Genomic DNA, 27001 nt, shown 5'->3' on the forward strand with positions numbered 1-27001 from the left:
TTCCAAAATTTTGGTGTAATACTGCACATTGATGGTCTGGTTTGGAGGTACGACATGCGTCAGGATAATACCATCACAATTCTACATGAGATTAACCATAATATTCACATTGCTGCGATTTTGATGACATTTTGATTTTCGCGGCAACCCACAATGATGCCACTTGTTCAATTGGCATTTGAATTGTGGCTCATACGATCTAGCATAATGATGTGGTGCAAGAAACTCACTTAAAATGGATACAAGCAGCATTGCGTTGTTGCTATTTCTGCATTTGATTCCACGTCCGTTTAGGGTGTCTACCAGTCTGGAAAAATCAGGAATTTACTTTTTCTGGAAAAGTCATGGAAATGTCAGGGAAATTTACTGTTTTTTTCTGGAAAAATCAACGTTTTGTGGTAGTATACTAAAAATTAGTTTTAGAACACACAATGAAAAAGAGAACAAGCAAGGAATTTCAAATTTGTTGCGGACAAAATACACTTTCACATGCTGAGTATTACTGCTAGTTACAGTGAAATTGCATATTGAATACTCTAGGAAAAGGTCATGTTTTGAAATATTTTCATGTAGGAAACTACTATAGTAAGTGGTTATTTGACTTTCCCACTTTCTTTTGCAATTTTTGGTTTGTGTTTGTTTGATATTAGAATTAATTCAAATACTGTTACTAAAATTTACCAAAAGTTAAGTATTATTTATGGTAGAAATGTTATCAATAGGGCCCGGAACTTTATGTTGTAACATATTTATTATTTGACATCGTATCATCCGATGAAAATCAGCCGAAATAGACAAACTTGATAAAGCATATTTTGACATATTTGACCAATTTCGCATTTTTACAATATATTTCTTCAATTTCTTTCGTAATAAGACATATTTTTGTATAATTTCGTAATTGTCTTGCATAAAATTGGCAATTTTATAATTTATTCTTCGTACCTTTAGCGTCACAGATAGTTTAATCGATGGTGGGATATAGAAATTACGGATTAATAAAAGCAGATACAGTATTCTCTTACCTACTAGTTCAGAACAATAATGTCCCCCTCCTTCTGTTATTTCGCCAACAGTAGATAGCTGTGTGAATATTATTGAGGAAAAATGGTCTCCCTCATTGTTGTGTGGGCATGAGAATCACCATAAACAAGTTTTAATTGTTCTAACTTATTTACCCTCTTCCTGCTACTCACAACTATCAGTCAAAGGTAAAAATAACATTTGGTACATTAACGGTCCCTACTCTATCGGCAATCGAGTAGAGGAGTTTCAAGGTCACTTGTTGTTTGAGCCAGGCACCTATCAGTGTGTAGCAGTGCAAGTGAATAGATTGCCTTCTGTAAAGGAATCTGTTGCAGTGAAAAATTCGAAAGTACTATTGTACATATTTTTAGATTTACTGGGAATATTTGTGCAATTTTCTGATGACATATTTTTCAATTTTTATAGCATAATTACATACATATTTTACAGTTTTATAGGACATAAAGTCCCGGGCCCTAGTTATCAGTTTTTACAACATAAAAAGTTCTTTTATAACCGTAAGTCACTATGTGCCAAGTATTATGTAAAAGCTCACCCCCAGATACCCCTTTTCAACGGTCAATTTCTATTCAGTTTCCGTTATCACTTTTACATGTGAAGTTAATATTCTAAAAACTTGGTTAAGTGGGGGTCTAAGTGTGATGTTAGCGAAAATACAAGGTGAGTCGTAAGTCTCCATACAAATGGTGAAAACTGTGACTAATGTTTGTTTTTCCTTTTCAGGCAGGTGAACCAATGAAAAAGAGATGCCACTAACAAAGGAAGAACAAATTGACATCATTCTGTTGGCTGGGAGTGGTAGCACCCGTCATGTAGCACGTACATTCAATGCAACCCACAGAACGCAGATAACCCATGACACCGTGGCCAAACTTATCAAGAAATTCAGAAGGACAGGAGGTTTCGTTACGGTCTTTGGTCTTCCAGGCCTGCTTTCGTCGGCGACGGAACCTGTCCTTCTGAATTTCTTGATAAGTTTGGCCACGGTGTTATGGGTTATCTGCGTTCTGTGGGTTGCATTGAATGTACGTGCTACATGACAGGTGGTAGAGTGGGATCCATGAGTATTACCGTGCAAATGGTCCACCACCATGTTCGTGCACTTTATTTGTCCCAATAAGAGCTTCAAGAATTAAAAGAAAACTCAAGACATGCTAGGCTGTTGACAACTTCTGCACCAGCATGCATAAAAATCCAACGCTTAAAATCACACAGGATGTAAGAGAAAAATTAATGAAAATAGTCATGGACAATTTGCTGAGCAATACTAGTGGATCCCACTGTACCACACCCAGCCAACAGAATGATGTCAATCCGTTCTTCGTTCATTAGTAGCATCTCTTTTTCATTGGTACACCTGACTGAAAAGGAAAAATAAACAGTAGTCACCGTTTTCACCATTTGTATGGAGACTTATGACTCACCATGTATATTGACCATTTTGCACACATGTTTAAACATATGAATTGCCCTAATTGTAGAGTCCATTTACCCTGAAGTAAGTGAGGTATGTAGCCATCTTGTTGCCCAAGTGGCATTGCCTTCCTTTTTGTACAGCAATGTTGCCAATATTAAAAATTCCAACCGATGTATTTTTACAATTTTATTTTTAGACATTAATTTTTAGCAGTTACATAAAATGCCTTTATTGGCATGTTAAATTATTACAGTGTGGTCTGGAATATTATTTAAAGTCAACTGATGATCTCACCATCGTTCCACAGGGCGAATACTCACTGGGAATTATGGGATTTATGCATATTTATAAATGCTCTGAAGCAAGTATTTCACACTTTATTTTTATCGAGGAAAGAGGAAAAAGCTGCGTGGAAAATAAAACAGAATTCTCTCAATTTGTTTACTTAGTGTCCATTGCAGAACAATCTATCTGACAGACAAAATATTATTGCAAGATACGATATCTCTAAGTTGATTAGGTAAATTTGAGTTTGAAATTCTCGTACAATTAACAATTTTTCGTAGATTAGTATATCCCGTAACATTTGTGACTTGAGTTTGCAGATTTTCATGTCTGAATATGTGAAATGGTAAATGTATACTCCGCACCTTTACTAAATATTTTAAATATATATACTCTAATTGAATTGGATCCAAATTTTTGGATGCGTTAGAATCATGTTGATCCTTGATATTATTAATATATGTGTGTGGGTAGAGGTGGTAATACATAAGGTCAAATAGAGAACTTCTACTTGTACCCTTGAATTTTCATCATCGCCTTGTAATCTAGGGGTCCCAGGTTCGATACCCGGTGGAGGCACATAGTGGTTCGGATTCCACTTTAAACTGTAGGTCCAGTTCTGATTAGCCTTACTGTGCATAAAGTGAACTTAAAACACCAACTCAATCAATCAGTACCCTTGAATTTCATCATGGTCCTTGAGTAGCCACCCTTTTCCAGACCTTTATGATTGTTTTCATAAATTTCATGAAATCATGAAAAGTAGCCAAAAGTGGCAAAATGCACTATTCCTCTGTAAGGTATGTGTAATACCGGGTGCGGCAACTGACCCTGATGGCTTTTAATTCCAAACAATTCATGCAACAAAGTTCAAAGCATTTTAGGAAAATAACATAAGTGGCAGTTTCATGCAATTTCTTGACAAGGAGAGTTCATTTTTTTAATAGCACCTGTGAGGTGCGGCAACTGAATCTGATGGTTTAAACCAACACTGAACGGAAGTTGCGCAAATTAACAACATTCAGCCTTTCGTTATCTCAAAGCATGTCAATCAGCATGGAGCAGTGGTTGGCACAACACTGTGCTTTTGTGGTTCAGACATTTGTCACAATGAATGTGTGGTGGCAATGCAGCGTGCCTTCCGTCAGCACTGTAACCTGCATGTTCCCAGTCGGAATACAATTTTATTGTGGGTAAGGAGACTGCGTCAGCAATGAAAAGAACACATTCTCGAGAGTTCAGATCTCTGTTTCGAGGAGTCCTGTCCAATTACCGTGAAAACATGACATTAGTCAGGAGTTGTCAGACCGCAGTGTTCGCTAAATATTGGATAATGATTTAAATTTTCACCGAGTTATGCAAAGCTTCAGAGAACATCTACAGAAATCTGTTCGCAATAATGGCAGCCATTCCAAAAATGAACTGTTCTCATGTCATGTTGTATTAAATTGACTTTGTTACATGAAAGAGTTTTATTTTTATTTGTAATTAAAAACTGTCAGGTTCAGGTGCTGCACCCTGTATGTTGATGTATTCTCATCTTTACATCAATGTACGAAACAAATCAGAATTTTGTTTCATGACTGCCGCCACAATTTTAAAAGTTACCTCTTGCAATGGAAAATCCAATGTTATCACATAGGGAAGCACCACATGACAGGTGTGTTTGGATTCAATCGTGCTCGGTTATCTGCTGGTGACATCACCACTAAATTGATCCATCTCCTTGACTACCATGCGTGGGACGTAGCTGAGGCAAAGCATCACAATACCAGGGATACCCTACAGACCTCCACCGTGGGAGTGACGATGAACATGGACGAGGAGGAGGTCAAGTGTAACTGGTGCAGGCTCGAGCAAGGTAACTGCTGGAGGCTATGTTGAATAATTTCATTCTGTATGCTCTTTGCTACTTTTGTACAGACTTGTATAAGAATTAGAGTACTTGTTCGAGTCCCCCGTCCTCGAGTGTATGGAATCAAATATCATTTCAATGTGACTGGTTGTTTCAGCCCATAATCATGTATTTCATTTTCATATATCGCAATGCATTGGTAGGTTAGGCCCAAACTACATTTTAACATTGAGATGATGACTATCTTCACTTTAGTTTCAATTTCACTGCATGATCCATATTTGAGGGACCAACTACGAGACATATTACAGTTTTACGTTAATTACTGGGCTTCAAGCGTATACTGCGTACTTGAGTGTTATTCTCTCGAGCAAAGAAGCTGTCAATTCCGTACACTATCCAGCATTGTCTATGCAAGAAGCCCTTGACGCAGCACTCTAATAAGAATGTATTGATCTTTTTCCCAAATCTAATTTGTTTTTCTCTATATAGTGACATTTCCAGATTTATCTCAACATCCGTGCATAGCGCAGTGTTATATTTCTTGTACTTTGTTCATTTTTCAATATAATTTACTTGTGTTAAAATATGCAAGAATCAACCTAATTGTTGGTTGCATAAGAATTTGCCAATATGCTGACTGAATTACAAGAAGCAGGAGTTAAATGTGAATTATGCATGCATGGTGACCCGAGATACCATTGTAAACAAACAACAAAGCAGCCATGCACGTAATGTAAAATCATTCATATTATGGGAACTTTAGGATCAGTGAAATGGTTAATTTTCGTTTTATTAATTATATTGTTAATGGATTGGACAGATCAACTGCACTAATGTGCTTCGTTGTTTCACAAAGCAATTGTGTGGATGTTTTCAGTTTTTCTATTATATCACACAAAAAGCTTAGATTTGCAGACAGGAACCCAAAATCATTTTGTAAACATCCATCTTTCAATAAGTCTTGAAGTATACAATGGATGACACGTTCATTTTGTCAAACTCATTCACGATACAGGCAAAAGCTTCAAATTATATTTGTTCCCGGAATAAGATAGTAATTTACTTATTTATTGCACATGTCATATATTTTATGCATTAACTCTAAAAATATGTGTTTACACAAAGAATTTGAAAATGTTATTTTGTCTGGAATGTCTAAAATATGTACATTTTATGCTTTTTGCCTAGAAATATGTTTTTTTATGCTAAAGGTAAAATTCTGCATTTTTGTGAAATAAAACTTTGCAGATTACATTGCAGCCATACAGTTTGGTGGACTTCTGAAGCAACACAAATATGCTTTTACTTAAAAATCCACTCCCTAGTAGTTATGAAGAACAATAAATTGATGGAATTCACATGTGGGAACAGGCAGAATAACAAAGTGAAGGAATTGAATAATGGCCAGCTGTGTCAACTATCGCTAGCCAGGATACGTCCCTGCCTGTACAATTGTTAAAGCATATAAACACAATTTTTGTTAAGACATTTTTGGGGAACATTCACTCCCTTCATCAGACATTTATTTCTAGTTTAATTAATGTTTGTTACAACAATGGAATAAATTAAACTAAACACTAAAAGAAGTAGTAATATAATAATGTTATAACTAACATTACTCAAACCAGAAATAAATGTCAGGGTTCCCACCCACCTGCAAAATACGGAAATCTCTGGGAATTTCAAAAAATTAAAATATGGAAATTTTGGGGAAATTATGAAATTGATGAATGAAGTCCATGTGAAGGACTAGAATATAGTGTGCCTGTTGATAACAAAACTTTTGTAACTTCCTATTCACAAGCTACTTTCAAGATATAGGCTTTGTGATATATGTTTATTTTGCATTACACATTATAATATTGTGCCCATTTGGAAACTTCTGATTGGTTCTATATATATATTATGTTGGAAATTTTATATAAGTACATAAGACTGCAATACAGTTTAAAAAGTGTTTTGTAACCTTATTCCGTAATTATCTGCACACAGTTGTCATTTTATTCTTAAATTAGTTTTGTTATTGGTACGAGAAAGTGAACTGATATAAAATAACTGAAATTCTACCGATATAATATATTATTGCAAATTTTCCTTGAAAAAGATGTATAGTTCGTTCACCTCTTTAATTGTCGTAAATAACTAATTCATTCCAGTGAGGTTTCCCTTTTAAAAACTGCATATTTCAACATTTACTTTACCCCGGCCCCCATGGTGGAGTGGCTATTACATTGTGCTACGAGGTCAGGGCTCCCAGGTTCGAGTGTCCATTCATCAATTTCATCATATCACTCATCCCCATCTTCACAACTTTTAAGATAAAAGAAAAATTGAGGATTCTGGAAAATTTCAGTTTATGTGGGACCCCCGTGTCAGATGAAGGGAGTCAATATTCTCCCAAAATATTACAACAAAAATTCTGTTTACATGTAACAACCGTAAACTATACAAATAATATTTCCACAAAGTCCCATTTTCTCTTAACTACAGGTTTGAAATTATGCATTAATATAATTTGTTAATTCGTCAGTCTGTAGATGTTACAAATAAATTAACTAAATGAAAAAGATCATAAGGCTTTATTACAAATTGGAGTATTCCGACATGAGAATAATGTATAAAGTAAAAATGCATTCACTGTACACATTAACATTTCCAAATATGCTTTTGTCCACATTTCTAACTTAAGTACAGGCATAGACATAGTCTACAAGTATATTTCAGAATTAGAAATAGTTTTTTTAAAAATAATTATCTGAGGTAGTAATCTATCTTACTTAGAATACACGACGTAATACAACGCATGAAATTTAGGTTTCTGTGCGATACTAGCAAACTCTGTAGCTTGTGAAGTAAAAATGTGACGTATTCACCAGAGCCGATATAACCAATGTAACACTTTGCCAACTGAATATTGTATTTTTCAAGTCTACTTCAATATAGAAACAAATTTATTTATACATATTTTTTTAAATACAAAAGTTTATAAAAATTTGGCATTACAATACTTGTTCCCACTGTACACACATTACACTATCAATGGATCTCTTAATAATCCCCTTCTATGAAGAGAATTATTTTTTATATTATATTTTGTTTTCTATAATAACAAGTACAAAAATATCGTACCATACAAATACATTAACAATGTTTCAGTGCTTTCGATGATGCCAGCTTTAACATAACAATACTCATAACATGCTATTTATCCTTCTCCACATCATAGTTTTTTTTCAATCTACTGGCACGATTATTCATAATCCAAAAGTAAATTGAAGGAAATAATGTGCGTAAAAATATAGCAATTTTAGGTGTGTACGTTGAGATGGTCAGTTCCTTTTCTTCCTTCACAACAGCATGAACTATTTTCTCGGCGACTTCGTTTGGCAGAAAACCACTGGCCGTTGTTTCATCCATGACTGAAACAAGGAGAACAAGTAAATATTTGAACTTGCAATTTTTACATAAATTAAGAGAGCTTAATGAATGAAATTACTGATAAAATTTTTGCCGATATTGACAAGCAGTAGTATGCAAAAGAGGAAGTGAAGTGCAGTCCCTTTGAAATTGACATAGTTTATTTCAAGTTACAAAAAAAGGAAAGCTCGTTATTTTTATTGTTAATAACAGAAGTTCAGTTGTTTGTACTCAAATGGAATAACCAAAGTAAAAATGGCAGGAATCAGGCTGTTTTTATCATATTCTACCATTTACAGTTAATCCATAGAAGAAATTGGTCCACCCTTTTCAAAATTCCAAAAATTGGTTTTATGCAAGAAGTCAAACAACACGACTAAAATTTTCCTTTACATTTAAACCTTTTTCCTTGAATGAGGTACGTAAAAGTTAGTGACAAAACAGAATAACTATGCATTTCAGTACATGAACGGTGTGGAATGTAAAAAAGATAATTATACACTGTTGGACTGAATATTCACTCATCTGGTGAAGCAAGTTGAAGGAAAATTTCTCCAAGGACTCCGATATTATCCCAAATTTATAACTAACTATTATCAATTTAGGATAAAATTAGTTTATTTCTATTAGTTCATCAGCGTGACCACTCTAGAACCATGAAAACATTACTTTAATTCCCGGTTTTCAAGGCTAACTTTCCATAAATTCAAGGATACAAGCAATTTTGAGGTTCATGCTTGACAATGTGAGAAAGTGAGTTTCTATGTGCACAAGGGTAGTTTTAACAAATATCTTTTTTTAACCATGATCTTTTACTATCACCTTATTCCTTGTTCTTTTGTGTAAATTGACGTAGGCATGAAGTAATTCTGATTGCCAAGAAGTGCACCTGAGGAACAGACCAGTTGAGTCTCGAAATGTTGTAGTGTTTTCTATAAAACATATACTCAGTAGTTGTATTGTAACAACGTGAGTAAGTTGCACATGCCTTTTTTATAAAATGAGGATGATTCAAGCAGATGTTTTCTCTATTTCACCCTTACGTATTACCGCCTCTCACCATCCACACACACACACACACAAAAATTTATATTACTAAATGTATACAAAAATTCTAATTCAATTTAATTAAACCGTATATTTTTTTTCTTTTAAATATTTAATTTAAGGTGTAGAGTTTACATTGCCATTTGATATTCTCACTCTCAAGATACAAATTCAAAAAAATAATTGTTAATTTTATAAGAATTTCAAACTCAAATTTACCTAATCAAATTCAAGATATCTTTTGCCTGTCCAAGCATCTTTCTTTTCTGTTCCTTCTTCGATAAAAAATAAAAACTAAACTGTGAAAAACTTTCCTTCAGCCATTAAAAAAATGTGTATGGGATTTTGATTAATAAAAGTCGCAATTTTTCAAGTCTACGGAGAAAAATTCACGCATAATTCCTGGCGAGTAGCCACCCTGTTATAATATATATTATTGTATATTAATAATCATACCCCCCCCCCCATATGCATCTGACTGTCATGCACGAAACCCAGGTTCTATTCCTGAAGTGGGAATTTTTCTGACAATGTCCCTGCACTGCGTGGTTCTGGGGTTTATGAAGGGAAAAGGCAGTTGGAGCATGGTGCTGTGTGTGTGTGGTCCTACTTCCACATCTATGCGAGTTCAACTTATGGTACAATGCACAGTGGATCGCAAAACAAAACAATATGACTGTATTGAAGCCTTATCTAAAAAAAAATTGTTACAGAACTTTAGTTTGGGAATTTGTAATTTTTATATTGACATTGTACTGTATTAAGTTTTACCAGATGGGAACCTCTTCTTGGGACAGGAACTTTTCAGTTGCGCACTTTTCAAATGTGCAAAATGAATCGTAACAAATAACTGATTGTCGTAGAGATAAAATCATTTTTTTATTTTTCTGGAATGATGCTACTCTTAGCAAAGATGAAATTTATACATTTTACAATAAGGTAAAGTTTCCAAACACTCTGCATCATGCCATGAGGCATACATAGGAAGGACACTATTGTTAATCTTGGCCATTTTGGAATGGCAAGTGATGTGATCAGCACCATGTTTCAGGCTGCTTTACCCCCCAGGGGTGCCCTCAGATCCCAGAGCTGCTTTATGTGGGGACAGGGCAGGGAAAATTCCGACCTTACATTACCCACCCCGGGAACTGGACCCAGGTCTCCTGCATTGGCAGTCACATGCCCTACTGACTAGACCAGTGTGGCTCTATATCCGAAAAATGAATGCTAAGAAAATTGAAATTGTATGCAAAAATTCATATTCAGCACCACCCTATGGCCACCACAGATAGACCAAAGTGAAGGAGAAAAATGCATTATGTAGCAGTGGTATATTCGTACTATCATGTACGTGGAATAGATTTCTTGGAAATGAGTTCCTGCATCAGCCCTATGGATGCCGGATGCACCAAATTTGAAGGAAGGCACGACAAAACATCGTTCTTTAAGGATATTTAATCCCCTTTCCCAAATTTTGGGGGAAATATGAAAGTAATTTTTAAAAAATCTTAATTTTTGGAGAATTTTGAAAATGGCAGTCCCCTACTAGACTCCAAATTGTTGACCTTTGTTAATATTTTCTTTATTTTTGCCATTAGTACATTCAAATATAAAATATGAGATGAAATGGTGACTGAAAATAAATACTACATTTATATGTTATGCTTTGAAATAACACTGCATATTATTTCTTGAAAAAAAATTACATTTGCAAAATGCATTGTTAAAAATAGTAAAAAAAAATAAAATAAAATATGTTTTGTCAATCTAGCAACATTCATATGTATATAAATTAAGTAAAGAAAGGTGGAACTGAAATATCAAGAATTGACGTGTTACTTGCTGCCACGTAAATAAAACCTGTTGTCTGATAAAAGATAACAAAACACAGTCTAATATTTCATCAGCTTCTATTGAAGCATTGGGATATTATATACATTGTAAAAATATGTATGGCTTACTCCTTCAAGTACCATCCCAGCACTACCATATTAGTTAATTATAACTAGGTCCCGGGACTGTGTTATAACATATTTTTTATTTGGCATTGGATCGAATACTGGGCGAGATATTTACATATCTGATGAAAATGAGCCAAACTAGATCAGGGTGTCCACCAGTGAAGAAATAAACAGGTAGGTGAAGAAAAAGTCAAGAAATTATGCTTGAGTTGCCGCACAAAAGGACCTGGGTGTCATATTTGACGAGAAACTTTCCTTTTCTGAGCAGTCACAAGGGGTTCAATGCGTATGCTGGGTCTTCTCTATCGTTTCACAGAAATAAACAACTGGACTGCCCTTGGCACCTTTTACAAATCTTTTGTGTCACCTAAAATTGAAAACTGTTCCCCGATCTGGTCTCAAATTCAGATAGACTAAATTCCATCCTAAATTTCTTCCTGGCCATTGTTTGACACCGAATTCCGTCCACAAAACACTTGCAAAAGTCCATCCTCCTGCAAATGTTAAATATGAAAACTCCTCAAGAGAGAGAGACTGGCTGACCACGTATTTCTACATAAAATACTGAATGGCAACATGAGAAGTGACCGCCATCTTCAGGAAATTCACTTTCGTGTGCCTGCCCGCTCAACAAGAAGCACTCAACTTTTTGCTTCTCAGAAGCCGAGATTGTGCCTCATCCAGCGCTCGCTGTTCCATAGACTGCCGAGCGAATAAAATAATCTAGGAAGCCAAATAGACATTTTTGAAAATCTGGACCGTTTTAGAAGAAAGGTAACTAAAAGTATGTAAGTCTCTTAACCACATGTAATTTTTCTATGTTATTATTTTTGTTGTATTATGTTATTATTTTTGTCCTTATGTTCTACAAAATCGTTCCAATGTAAAATGGCTAACGCTGTATTTGGAATCTTCTATTAAATAAATAAATAAATAGTGAAATTTTTTTTACATTGTTATATCCTGTAATGGGATTATATAAAATTGAATATTTGGAAATATAAAATTATATTGAGTTGTGGTTATTTGTTCAGTTTGTTTCTTAAGAATTAGATTATTGTATGCATGAGTTTTGTACAAATTAACGTGGCCATTCCCCATCCAGGATGAAGTCTGAAGTATTAATTTTTACGTACATTAATAATTAAAAAAGTCTAAATCTCTTGTTAAAGTACAACTTCAGTTTTCATCTTAAACGACCTTGTGGAAGTGGTTTGACATTGAATAAAAATATATTTTTCCTTAATTTCCAACTATATCTAACTAGGGGGCGATTAAATAAATATTAAGGAAAAAAAGGTCAAGAAAACATCATGAAAAAATCAAGAATTTCGGATTTCTTATTTTGGTACACACCCTGTAGATGAACATATTTTGACATATTTTACCAATTTCACATTTCTTACAACATATTTCTTTAATTTTCTTCTAAGAAGGCATATTTCTGAATAATTGTATAATTATCTTGCATATAATTGGTTATTTTATAATTTATTCTTCATAGCTTTAGCGCAATGGATAATTTATATTATCGATAGCATGATGACGAAATTAAGGAGGAAGAAATTAAAAGCAGATGGAATCTTTTGCAACACATTCCTGGCATCTCTAAAGGAAATTGGCATTTACACGTGCAAATTCATCTACTATAATTCTCCTGATTTCTCGTACAATACTCTCTTTTAACTCACGGATGGTGTGCGGATTATCTTGTAACTTTATTTTTTTAGATTTCCCTATTTTTCTTTCCACAGGAAATTTTGTTGCAAAACGTCATCACACTTCTCCACAATTCCTCTTTCCGAAGTAACACTTGGCAAGATAAATCCTTTGTTGTAATGTAAACTTTTGTGGTGCCATATTAAGCCACAATCTTCAACACACGGACACGACACAACACAACTTCCGAGGGAGGATTATACTGGCGTCAGTCTGCAATGTCAACAGAAAGGGAAAGAGATTGAAGGCAGGGCAATCTATGATGCCGGGCCGCTTGCCGCTTAGTCTCGTAGCAAATGTCAGGGAATGCTCTGTATATAGATAAGATCTGCATGAAAAAGTTGTGTTTGTGTATTGAGTACCAATATATTCAGTATATTCCCACTACATTCTTCGGTTAAAGGATTTCTGACTTCATTTCATACCCCAACCTAGTCGATCTTCCCTGGAAGATACAGACTTCCCATATAATGAGAAATTTGAAAGTACTGTTGCGCATATTTTCACTTTACTGGGAATATTTCTGCATTTTTCTGACATTTTTAATTTTTTGTGACATAATTACATACATATTTTGCAGTTTTATGGGACAAAGTCCCAGGCCCTAATTATAACCATCAATCGAATAGCTGAAATTCAAAATGGAGAATGAAATCATGTAAATTCAACTTACCTCCATGAGTCTGCCCAGATCCAGTGATAGCATTTATCGAAAGGCTTGTTCGAATGTATCCAGGACTCACAACGGTGATCTTGATATCGCTGTCATGAACCTCTGCCCGCAGGGTATCGTAGAAAGCCTGAACGGCATGCTTTGACGCAGCATACGCTGATCTGGAAATGGATTTGGTTGCAATGACTTGAACTGAATAATTTATATTTAAGTTATAGTTCTTGCAATATCGCAACACAACACAATTAGGTTTGCAAAAGAATATACAATAGGCAGATGTGTGTTCTTGTATATGTTTATAAATAGCTCAGTACTTTGCTAAGTTGAAATAAATTTTATTTCATTAATCTTCTTCTCGAAAAGCAAAGTTTCGTTAGTAATCATCATCATCATTTTGCATGCCAAAACAAATTCAACATCAATAATTTACTCTGATAAGCTTACTTTTCATTTTTCTGAGCAGATTTTCGATTTCGCCACCCATCTGGTGGCTTCGTCAGATGTGTACTGGTCTGACATGCCTGACGAAGCCACCACACGGGTGGCAAAATCAATCCCAAAGAAAATTTGCGTGGAAAAATGAAAAGTAAACGTATCAGAGTAAATTACCTATCTCTGCAAAACCGCCAAACAGATATCTTTAGATACCAACATCAATAGTTTAATACAAATCTGTCTGCAACAAGACATAAGTTTTATTTTTTGTGTGTGCATGTGATTTGTTTAACCCCTTAAGTGTGTATTGCATATATATATATATATATATATATATATATATATATATATATATATATATATATATATATATATATATACCTGGTCGATAGCCCGAGAGAATCTTTTCATCATTCGTCGCCAGGAAAGCTTCAAGTCTTACTTCACACTTAAGGGTTAAACATCCGCAGTATGCTATTGCAGCGTTCGCTTCGACTGTGGGTGGCATATATTCACCCAGATGCTGCGAACATATTATTCACATTAGGCGAGATTGTGCTAGCTGGAGTAAAAACAAAACCAGAAGAACAAGACAAAAAAGAAGAAGGAAGAAGATGAAGAAAGAAAATACAAGTTAGACATAAAAACAGTTGTCTGGTCTTGTGTGGTGATGTTTGTGGATTATAGAAAACCAAAATACGGCTCAAAAACTAAGATTGTGTGATGTGTACACACCAGAAATATTTATTCTATATAAACCTGAAGTACATACATGCCAACATGCTGTGTGTGTTTGTATTATTGTATTTGTATACTATTGTATTATTTACATTTGTTGTACGATATGAAAGCAATACTATAAAAATACTGCCTAAAACAAGGAGGCACGCAAATACTGGTGTTTTATTTCAGTTAATTTTGTTCAACAGAATTCTGATTTTAAAAAAACCTACATTTTTCAGTAGCAACTTGTTCAGAAAATACCACACCTAAGGGGTTAAATTATGGGACATTAATTTGCAAATTATCAGATCAATTAATATGGGCATAGCACTATCACCTTATTAGTAAAACTGCAGGCAACTTTGCTGATCCAATATTACTATAAATAACCTGAAATCACAGCAGTTACTTTTAGGACTATAGAAACATTCATATACATTGATTTTGTAAAATATTTTTTTTTTAAATGTCAGACTCTCCATGCAACATTTGCATCTTTACATTGTATCAGTAGAAAACTGGTTATTGGTTGATTGAGTTTTTTATGCCACTTTTGGCTAATTTGGGAACATGGAGATGAGTGATGACATGATTAAATTGATGAATGGACATTCACAAACAGCCATTCCCAGGCCGAGATTCGAACCCAGGAGCCCTAGCATCGTAGTGTGATGAACTAACCACTCTGCCACTAGGGCCGGTTATTGGTAGAGCCACATATTTATGGTGAATAAAAAAATCAATATTTCGGTACAAAAGCCGTATATAAAATGGCATTTCGGTGTTAAAATAGTGAATAAAAATGTAAATTTGATGTAAAAACTATACTTATTACACAAAATTAACATTTCACTTCTAATAGCACATTTATATAGTTATCAGAGTCTTGAGTTTATTCCTGTGTAAATGAGTCTATTTTTGCTTCTCAAATATTTACAGCAGAATTAATCAATTTTCTGTGATTTGCTTAAAACACAGGTTAATTCAGACCTCAGAAGGTGTCATGTAGGTAAATGAACCTTAAATTGTGTGTTCAAGAGTTTATTTCACATTTTGCATAATTTCGTGACAAAATTTGGTAGCAAAATGCACCTCACGCCTTTCAAAAACCTGAAAAATCAACATTACAATGTGTTATTTCACATTTCGTTTTTTTTTTGGTCAAAAACTGAATATGCATGCCCTTGGTTAGTAAATTTTCTCTATTACCAAATCAAATGTTATTATGTGTTTGTTGCATTGCTGTCACTTTTGGCTAATTGCAATGATGAGGATGTAATGATTTGATGAAATTGTTAGGACACTCACAAAAAACAAACATGCTGAGACAGGGATTCAAGCCCAGATGCTTCGGAGGGTGAGATCAAAATCACCAAGCCAGCAAATCAAATTTTCGACCAGAATAATACCAGAAAATTTGTTCCTCAATTTTTGATAAACACCTATAATGTACTTCAAGAGATCCACAAAGCCAAAATATTGTACAGTGATTAAAATATGTACAAATGAATAAAAAAAAGGAATATCAAATATCTATCTTCTATCTCTCCCGAGCGCAATAACAGGTTACTAAAAACCTAAGGAACAAATTTCCAGGAGCTGCCTGCTTCACTGATTATTCACCTATATAATTGTCATAATATCCACGACTTTAAAGGATACTTACCTGTAAGGGATTGCAACTCTCCCCTGTACACTGCTCACCGCAACAATATGCCCTTCATGCCTCTCAATCATTGATGGGAGAACAGCTACATCATGCAACAGAATGAAAATGTGCTAGTGTCAGTTGAAAAAAGCAACATATTCATGGATCTAATATTAATATAATGAAATAACTTTTGTTTATATTTCACAGGCATATTTTCCTTTTGCAGGATATTTAAGCTGTATCCAATAGTCATGTGATTAAACTATGATCATAGGTGCTGGTAGGGGGTTAAACCCGTTCCTCAACCTACCCTGGAAATTGGCATCATTCATTGCAATTTATAAAAAAAGCAGAAAGTTTGTTATTTGTATCCTTAATAACAGAACTAATTAGCATTTGAACAGAATAACCTGTAGATAAAGCTTACGCTTCTTACTTGCAAAATTAATCAATTAAAAGTTCATAACATGCAGAAATGAATTTCAATAAAGAAGCATGGAACAAAACCATGCTCTGCTACCAAAATCTTTGTAACGTCCTGCTCAGTTTACGAACCTAACCCAAAAAGAGGATATTAGGAAACGCACATAAAGGGGCCAAGGTGGAAATCGGTTCAAAAACTAACACAAGTCAATCACAATCTCTCGTGCACTACTGCCACCACTAAACCCTCCATTCACCTACATGTGCAACTTTTCTGCTCATATTCAAACTGCTCAGATATACATACATTAACCTCTCTTATTCAATGGTTTACTTTTCTAACATCTCAAATGGATCACGTAAAAAGAAATTATCTGTGTTAAAAGTGTTTTTTTATTACAAAAACTATGTTACCATAAGACATAAGCTTTGAATTATTATAATCCATTAATGTCAGAGTCAAATCAGAATAACATTTTTGCACATGGTAACTTTTTCGATAATCAAATTCAAGTTTTTAGAATAAAAACAATCCCTTAATATTTCCACATAAGATTATCATTGACAAAAGAACAATAAAGGTGTGTAGTACCGAGCAATGAAGGCACATTGGGGAATGTGAGGGTAGGGCTCCACACATTCTCAATCTCGGCCATTTTGGCTCCGGTCACTTTTATCCCCCAAGCACCATTCATTTGAGAGACTGGGTGAGCCCCAGAGTCACTTTATGTGGGGACAAGGCCGGAAAAATTCCAACCTTGGATCACCCACCCCAGGAAACTAAGCTGGATCTCCCACATGGCAGTCACATGCCCTACCAAATAGACTCAATAAAAGAACAAAACCATACAAGTACTGTAAACTTTGCAAATAATTTAATCCTTTAATTAACTGGACAAACTTCTTAATATTATTGCAATTATTAATTACCAGGGGTGCCTGCAGGGGGCATTCATGACACGCCTGCATCATGGGAATTTTTTTTGGGGGGGGGGGGAAATTTTATAGTTTAGCTACCAATTCTGTATATATATCCACGTAATTGATTTTTAGTTATGGTTATTATGTACAGTTTTTCTACCTACTTGCAGGTGATCGTGGCGATGGGATTGAAATGAAACCCCACCTCCTATGCCTTTAGAATCGGCTTGGAATGGGGGACGTTCTGTTCGCATTAATACAAGGTTAGTCAAGCAGACAGTTTGTCTGCTTGACTAGTTTTTATTGTCCAGTTTTCGACCTTTCCAAATTTGCAGGTATTTTGTAACATTCTGATCTCCATACCAGTGACAAGTTGCTCTACAGAACACACAATGTGTGTCATAAGAATAATTAAAAACAGACTACGTTCGTGTATGACCTTAATTCCATCCTGTGAGTCCAATGTTTTAAAAGTGGTTCAAAATGAGGAAATTACCAATAAATTTGCTGCAACAACTTTTCACCGTTAGAAGTTATTATTAGTTATGTAAAATGTTTTTCCAATTAATGTCAAAGTAATATACAATATACATGTAATTGTAAACAATACATAAAGTAAGCATACATTGCTTAAATATATCCGTATTATATTATTCTGCAAATTTTGTCTCAACAAAAAAAAAATTGAGTAAATAATTCGGCATGAAGGGGGAAATGTTCTCTGAGGGAGAGTGCATCATTATTCCAATCTGCAATCTAACAACACCAATAGTATCAGAATACCAAAATGTAATAAGGCAAGATACGCATCAAAATCCCTATCATCGCTGGCAAGTAAGTCGTGGAATCAATTGCCTGTAGCCTGGAGAAAGGAGAGAAATTTGGCCAAATTTTAACAACAAATTAAAATGTTAATCTATAATTACTAACACCGTGCCTCATTTACCTCATTGCCTCCTTCACATATACTTACTTAATTTTTATTTCTTGTATGTTTCAATTATTTAGGTACACTTGTAATTCTCTATATTTTGTACATTTATACACATTTAGCAGAATTGTATAGCTTAACAAATTAATTCATGTCTGACAAAAAGCTGTTTTTACAGTAAGATAATCTGTGTAAAATTAACTGCAAGCTTAAGTGTAACCCTACTTTAAGTAAATAATAAATAAATAGGCCTTGGGGAGGAGGGGGGGATGAGCACCTCTGCTAATCACAAACAAAAACAAAACAAGGTGTGCTTACCTTTTGTAATGGCTACTTGACCAAAATAATTGATAAGCATCACTTTAATGTCAACTTCTACATTTGTGGTGGTGATTGCCCCTCTGTAACTTATCCCACCATTATTTACAAGGATATCAATGTGGCCAAAAATACTGACAGCTTCAGATATACGAGATGGGAGTGCATTCAGATCGGAAAGATCTAACGGCAACACAACTGGCGGATACGTTGGCTTAGTCTGGAAACGAAAAAACTAGCATTAAACACTATTATCGTAAAAACAATTGGTCAAAATCTAAAATTGTAAATTACATAACATTATAAATCACAGCTTGTGGTGTAACTTGAACCAACACTCACGGACCTCTGTGATAGAGAGGTTAGCACAGCATGCTACGATGCCAGGGGACCTGGGTTTGAATCCCACTCTCAGCATAGCTGTTCTTTATGAGTGTTCCTTCATCAATTTCATCAATCATCCTCATCTTCACAATTAGCAAATAATGGTAGAAAAGTGAAGTAAAATAAGCCAAATCAATCGAGTGAATCAACACTCCCTTTGCAACATATCAATGTCATAGCGTGCCCTGCTGTGCCCTCCATATCGAAGGTCAGCAAAAAATATTTGTGTCCAGGTCTGGACTTAGATTCAGAATCTTTGGTGGCAAGATTATGAATTGATCACACAGTGCAGTCCACCACAAACACTGCACATGCGCAAAAGTTTGCATTTTGTTAGGTCATGAAAAGTAGCGCAACAATATTCTGCATGTTAGTGACAATGGTTCTTTATTAGCATGCAATGTTAATAGGACTTTATCCATTGTCTAGGTTTTTTTACTTATACAGTAAAACCTCGTTAATTTGGACTAATGGGGGGATAAGTTGACCGGTTTAACGAAAGTCCGTATTAACAAATAACCTAAAAGAACAGTAGAAAGTGCATTAAAACATGTTTATTATGGTGTATTTAAAGGGCATAGGCCACGTATTATAGTGACCAGAGTTTTACGAGAATATGCCGAGGGTATTCCTGTGTCAATGCAGCTTCTTCCCGAAAGTCTGCGGGAAACATAATTTCATCAGTGGTTGACTGCCATTTCTTTGGGAAGTTCTCCCATGGACGTTGGATGTACGTATTCTTAGCTGTATGACGAATGCAATTGTTGACTTCTAGCCACATTTGAAACCAGCTTACTGGGCTCTAGATTAATGAGGTTTCACTGTACTTATTGTAACAGTCTCTTGAAAGACTGATTGCACTTAAAAGTTGTTGCTATCTGAAGCACTTTTTTCCAGTAAACTACCAAAGAGGACGAATAATGCATAATTACGAAGGCAATCAAATTTACTAATCCTGTCCTACCCAAAATATATAAATAATAGTAACCAGTTGTTTTTTTTTTCTGGGAAGAACTATTTTTAGTTGGTTTGTTATTGTGTTCATCATAAGATCTACTCAAGATATTGTGATATCTTTATAAATGACTGTACATCCATATATAATAATCCTCCCCCCTACATACACACACAATCATGTATTTATTTTATTAATAGTTTCATTCTTACCTATAAAAAGGTGCTGGTACAGCATACCGTTGCATATTGGCATGATAAAAGTACTTGTAATAACACTAAGCATATAAAGCGTAATTATAATGCTAAGATTGATTGATGACTTGTTGTTTTAAGTCCACCTTATGCACATCAAGGCTAATCGGGACAGGACCTACAGTTTAAAGTAGGATCCGAACCATGTCCCTCCACCGGGAATTGAACCCGGGACCCCTTGATTACAAGACAACAACGCTACCACTGCAACATCGGGGAGGCCCTATAATGATAAGAGTACCAAACCTGAACTGGATAACACATGAAAGCATGTAGGAACATAATGGAAAAATTATGTCACTATAATTATTTTGTTCCCATTTTCCTGCCCACAATAGCATTCAAAACTTTTTTCAGCAGCTGCCCCTCCTCCTCCCAGTCAAAATACTTTGGTTGCACCTATGAATTGGAAAACTGGGATACATTGGAGAAGTTGTGTGTGCAGAAACCAGTTAGGACTTGTTCAGTATATGCTTTTACAGATTACAGAATTTGATTAATGTGGAAATTGCATGTGCATAATACTGACATCTGAATCAAACAGTCTGCACTTAGGCCAAGGTATATGTAATGTCAACAGTCAATATTATCACCTTCTAGTCGAGGCCAAACTGCAAGGCAGAGTGGTTAGCACAGTATGCTACGATGCCAGGAGTACTGGGTTCAAATCCCACCTGTCATTGGTATTCTTTCATCAATTATCCTCATCTTTGCAATTAGCCAAAAGCGAAGTAAAAGAAACCAAATCAAACCAAACGTCTGTGGTGCCAGTTTAACATCTTTTTTCCATGTCTTCCCAAATATCTTCATCCTAATTCACCGCTACCAGAGACAAATCTGTTGCATAAGGCTTTATGTAGAGCGATCCATTCAAGTATATACTGCCATGTCGGTGTTTATGCTATCTACAAGTGAGGCACTGTAGACTGTCAGTGAATCAAGTGCATAAGTTTCCATAACTAGTTTAAAGAGTGATTTATTTACTAACCAATTTATGAAAAAAGTTACCTTACCATGAAGAACAGCCTGAAGGCTTTGCGCAAGTGAATCTAGCACCCAAAATGACATTCTACAACAGCAACTATAATGTTACATAGTTAGGTTTGGTGACAATAGTTATTATTGGCATGTTCTTTCGCTATTTGAGTGTGCATACAAAGGGATTTAGTAATAAAAAGCAGCGAAAGAACTCCGAAATGGCAGGTTTTTGCTTCCGCTTGTCATACTTTGTGATTGAATATCGCCGTTATTTGTGTTTTCCGCATGCTGGAACTAATTTTGTATTACGCAAAACATTAAAATCTGTTGATTAATGTAAACTTCAACTTAATTTTCAAAGGGGTACGGTGGTTAAACAGCCCCAAAGTGCACACCTCTTGATGAAGTTACCCACAACTCGCTCAAATTCCCATTCATTAATGTTGGTAATTTCTTTGCTGATGTTGTATAGAGCATTTTTAATCTACTACAGAGATAAAAATCACATGAACTTTTAAACCCTAGAATCTTGTTTCAAATCGCCTTTGAACTTCACGTGCTGATTGAGTTAACATATACGAACCATAAATAAATAAATAAATACATGCTGTGCAGTATAAAACATTTTGTGGTTGAATACACTAGAAAAAACACAATACGTAACAAGCACTTCATAGGCACCAGACTACTTTCAGGACCTCCATAAAAACCTGTTTCTAGCCTGCTGGCCAGCTTACGTTAGTGGGTAAATCACTTTTTAAAACAATTACAGAAACTATTGTGCAATTGCTTCATCGATACTCTACGATGCCGACGAAGCGCCACAAGTATCTCACTAGCATAAACACTGACGTGGGAGTCTACACTTGTATATTCTGTAGTACAGACCTATCAATTCAAGTTGAATTTTACCACTTAAATAGATAGTACTTCGGAGAGAGCATAAGCAAAATATCATGGTGTCTTTACCGAGTAGCTTCGAAGAAGATCATTCTTCACTTTCTCCAATTCTTCCTTTCTGCGTGAGGCAAGAATTACTTTACAGCCAGATTTGTAGAAAGCATGTGCCAAAGCTTCACCTAGCCCAGAACTAGCTCCGGTGACTAGAACAACCTGCAACAACAAGAATTCATAGATGTACCAGTGCAAAACAACAACAGACCTTAGCAGCTATACTAACTCCATTATCATCATCATTCAATATATCTGAGTTCTTACTAGTTTTTAAGAAGGTGCCTGCTTATATGTAAGTGGCCTATCAATTCATATTGTAATTAGGATGCTGCACAAATTAATACCTACAACTGGACATAAATATCATTTCTTTATACCAACATAATTATATAAGAACAATTATTTTATTTTTAAAATAGGCGAATATGATGGCACTATTTGAACAAAAAATATCAATGGCAACTGAACCATATATTCTGAATATCCAGATGTCCGAATTGTACGCATCATCCACAAGGAATTCACTCCAGAGGGTCACACTGTGAACGCTGAGTATTACGTGGGTATTTTGCATCATCTATTGGCCAGGATTCGTAGAGTTCTGCCTGAATATTGGGAACAGGGCTCATGGTCTCTGTTGCACGACAATGCACCCGTGCACAAGAGCAGGTTGGTACGCCAGTTTTTGGCCAACAAAGGGATAGTGGAGTTCGATCATCCCCATATTCTCCATATTTAGCTCCATGTGACTTCTAGCTATTTCCAAGGAGTTTCATCACCATTCCAGACTCCAAAAGGTTTCAACTGCGAGCTTGGAGGCAATTCTGAAACAGGAGTACCAAGACTGCTTCACAAAGTTCTACAACCGCTTCAGTGCATAGACAAGGTGTCTATTTTGAATAAACGTTATTGCAAACTACCAGTCCACAATGTCTTGTCTTTGATTTCTCATTAGTCACCTTTCCCACTGGACGGACTGTATTTATCCAAGTGTCTGATATTTGGATTATCCATTTATTGCTACACACATTATGGGACTGCTACAAATAACATGCTACTTCTGACCACAGTGTATTGATTTGTGTCGAACGACGTATCCAGATAATCACTTATCAATTTCCGTACTTGAAATTACTGCATGCCTCATATTTACATAAACTAGGGTATGACTTGAGATGACCAGACACCTCTCCGATTTTCTTCATATTTGACATAGTCACTAATTGAGGCCTCCTAATCACCAATCTGAAGTTAAAATTTGTCGGAAACTTCTAGAAATTGCAAACCATTGACGCTAGCCTCACGAACCATTGGCGCTAACCCCACAAACCATTGGCATGTGGTTAGGTTAGTTTTGGTTAGGCAAATATAGTTAAAATTTCGTGTCATGGTAGTATCAGGATCTAGAAATTGCAAATAATTGCGAACCATTGGCACAGGGTTAGGTTAGGCAAGCATAGTTAAAATTTGGTGTCGTGGTAGTATCAGGAATATATATATATTTGCTTGTGAAACAAAAAAAAATCACGAAAATCGACCGTTTCCATTCAGAAAACTAACGCTTATTTTGCAATTTCTAGACGTTTCCGACAAATTTTAAATTCAGATTCGTGATTAGGAGGCCTCAATTAGTGAGTATGCCAAATATGAAGAAAATCGGAGAGGGGTCCGGTCATCTCAAGTCGTTCCGATATCTCAATGCAAAACAATGCTATTTATTTAGCTGTTACACTAATTACCATTAAATAAATATATTCTGGCTACAGTAGGTGCTTGGAGAGAGTATATTAATACAGACCTTTCCTTGAAGCTTCTCTATTCTCTTATACACACTTTTCCGTATGTATTTGTATAAAAACCAAGGTACTGAGATTGGGACACACACTGTTATCATAAACCACCATATATATGGCCATACACTAGTGACCATGGAAGATGCCACTGCTCCACTATTTTCAACAGATCTATCCATTTTTTTCATTTTCAATATCGCCTTTCTAGCAGTTGTTTACATCCCTGAAAAAAATTAAAAATAAAGTAGGTAAAAATATGTTAGAAAAATCAGACATTGTTCATTGAGTTTCATAAAAGCAGAATGATAAACTATTTCTTCAGAGGCAAAAAATAGAATACACTACTTCAAATATGTGAACTATGCATATTCATACTTTAGAAAAATAATGTAATTGAATAACACGACAGTTAACAAAAGCATCATGCGATTTGGTGCTTATACCTCTTAGAAATATCTAAAAATGTTATTTAATCATAAGAATAAAATGTTGGCGATATACAGCTTGAATTTTTTCATAGTTCTGGTATCTGTTACAAAATCTGTTTTATGTATTTGCATTAACAGTCCTGTTAAGCCATGATCCTATGATATTTTTTGGAGACGGAATAAACACATGAAAAACAGTACTAGGTAAGGATTAAATAAGCCGGAAACACATTTCTTGAAATTTACAGGAGAAAAGACGAGAAAGTACTTACGGAATTTAGTTCTTGTGGACTTTCTGAAGCTGGGGAAAGTGTTTTTTCGAATCGTGCAACTTATTCGGCCTGTAAATAAGGTATTTTTCGACATTCATGTATCTCCGTTGCACGATAGCGCATGCCACCATTACCGTCGACTACGTGAATCAAATGTTCCATGCATTCTATTACATAACCCCCTGTCAGTGTAGCAACCACACGGTAGTTTTACAAGATGACGTGCGAGTGGGATTTTTTTTTCCATTTTAATTTTCTGTTTGCCTAACCTAACCTTTCGTGAATGGTTTGTGGATTAAAAACAATCATTTTTCAGTTAATAAGTGATAGTGTAACAACCACGCGGTAGTTTTACAAGATGACGTGTGAGCATGTTTTTTTCTTTTCAATTCAATTTTCTATGTTTGCCTAACCTAACTGAACCTGGAACGAGTTTACAATACCGGACCACTCTCCAATTTCTATGAAATTTCGCCTACTCACTAATTGTGAACTCCTAATCACGAATCTGCATGTAATAATTGGCGGTCAAGTATGGAAATCGAGAAAAAAAAAAAATGAAATAAACTATGTTTTCTTAACGTAATGTAACCCTACCATAAGAACGATAGCTCCACGGAAGACTCCATTTTCTCAACATGAAGAAATTAACAGGCAAGACAAGCTATAGTTCTCTTAGCTAAAATATTAATTTCTCTTTGTATTTATGCTAATGGAACCTAACCTAACAGGCCTAACCTAACCTCATAGGCATACCTCGTCTGACGTCAGCAAGATTGTTGTGCGTAAAGGAAGACCATTAACGAATTGCGAAAGAAAGATGGTTCCGAATTGTTGTGTATGGACAATCACCGTGGTAAATCGCAAGGTCATTTTTACAAGTTCTACATGTAAATGTACAATTTTAACAAGTGACCGCCAAATATGATCTACAGATACGTCATCAGGACACCGAAATTAGTAAGTAGGCGAAATTTTATAGAAATTGGAGAGTGGTCCGGTATTGTAAACTCATGCCCTGAACCTAACCTTCCGTGAATGGTTTGTGGTTCAATTTTCGCTTAAAACCTTTTGTGAATAGTTTGTGCGGCATTTATCGGTTCATAAGTTTGGAAACTGCACATCAGCTGACGATAGACAACGTGAGTCAAGATTTGCCCGCCTAATTAGCAACGCCCAATAAATAATTAAAATGTTAAAAATAACGCATTTTTCATGGAAAAAAAGTGATCCAAAGTTGAAAAATGTTGAGTAAGGAATCTGAGGTAAGTAGAAATGAATTTTATTTGAAAATAAACGAGTCCAATGTGTTTCCGGCATATCTAACTGGTACCCAGTTCTAAATAGGGTCTCTTTACTGTTGGCGTAGAGTCTAATGTTTGACAGCATAAAACTAGACATATTCATTTAGATTTAATTTCTAAATAGCTTTGCTATAATACAGACACTCGATTCGAAATCATCAAGATGTCAGATATTGCCATTCCTCACACTTCTCACAATTAGTACTTACAATGTTCATAGAAATATAAATTGCTAGCTCACTGTGCACATCAAAATTGGCATATTGGCGTGACCTTCATTGAATTTCTTTTTCAGCAGAGTCACTTTCTTGTCCAGCTGACATGTAAGGGAAGAAAGCTTGTAACGGCATGCGGAATTCACTTGTCAGCGTGATTCATCATGAGTCGTCTGCTTCTTCAATTTGAAGAGAGTCGCACATAGTGCTGATAGTTCAGCGTTTGAATGAATAAATATTTCTTAAATACGTTACAGATTTGTAAATTCAACCCCTGCCTGAGTCAATGAATTTTTTCATTTTGTTGAATTTTCCTTTCGATTCTTTCATATGAAAAATGTACGATAACAGTAAGAGAAGACGGAGAAGACATTCAAAGACTCCTTGTAGTGAATGGACATTTCCACTATGACATGAAAAACGTTTTAAATCTATTCATTTTACTGATAATGACACCAAAATGAGATGTGCAAAATATCTCGGCGATATTTGTTTTGGTTCTCGAGAAACACGGCTTCAAGCACTGCTGAAATTCACCTCCTGTCAGTCACAGATTTGTAGGGATGTGCAGGACAGAATTTTTTTGGTCGGGTTGGGAAATTTTATTAATCCCGACATTCGGGACGGGAAAAATTCGC

General features: G+C 35.3%; 1 protein-coding gene across 1 annotated transcript; it reads right to left on the reverse strand.

Annotated features, from left to right (window-relative positions):
- Nucleotides 1-7180: 7180 nt before the first annotated feature.
- LOC145999365 (dehydrogenase/reductase SDR family protein 7-like) lies at nt 7181-26500 on the reverse strand. The gene is made up of 7 exons (XM_083136311.1): nt 26358-26500; nt 24150-24367; nt 22367-22510; nt 18827-19046; nt 16249-16333; nt 13425-13585; nt 7181-8026 (listed from the first exon to the last, which is right to left on the reverse strand). Exons 2-7 carry the CDS (start codon nt 24330-24332, stop codon nt 7809-7811), a joined length of 1011 nt encoding a protein of 336 aa, XP_082992437.1. The 5' UTR covers nt 24333-24367; nt 26358-26500; the 3' UTR covers nt 7181-7808.
- Between the last annotated feature and the right edge of the window lie 501 nt (nt 26501-27001).

Source organism: Lepisma saccharinum, chromosome 15, assembly GCF_977018435.1.
Source record: "Lepisma saccharinum chromosome 15, izLepSacc3.1, whole genome shotgun sequence".
Taxonomy (NCBI): Eukaryota; Metazoa; Arthropoda; class Insecta; order Zygentoma; family Lepismatidae; genus Lepisma; species Lepisma saccharinum.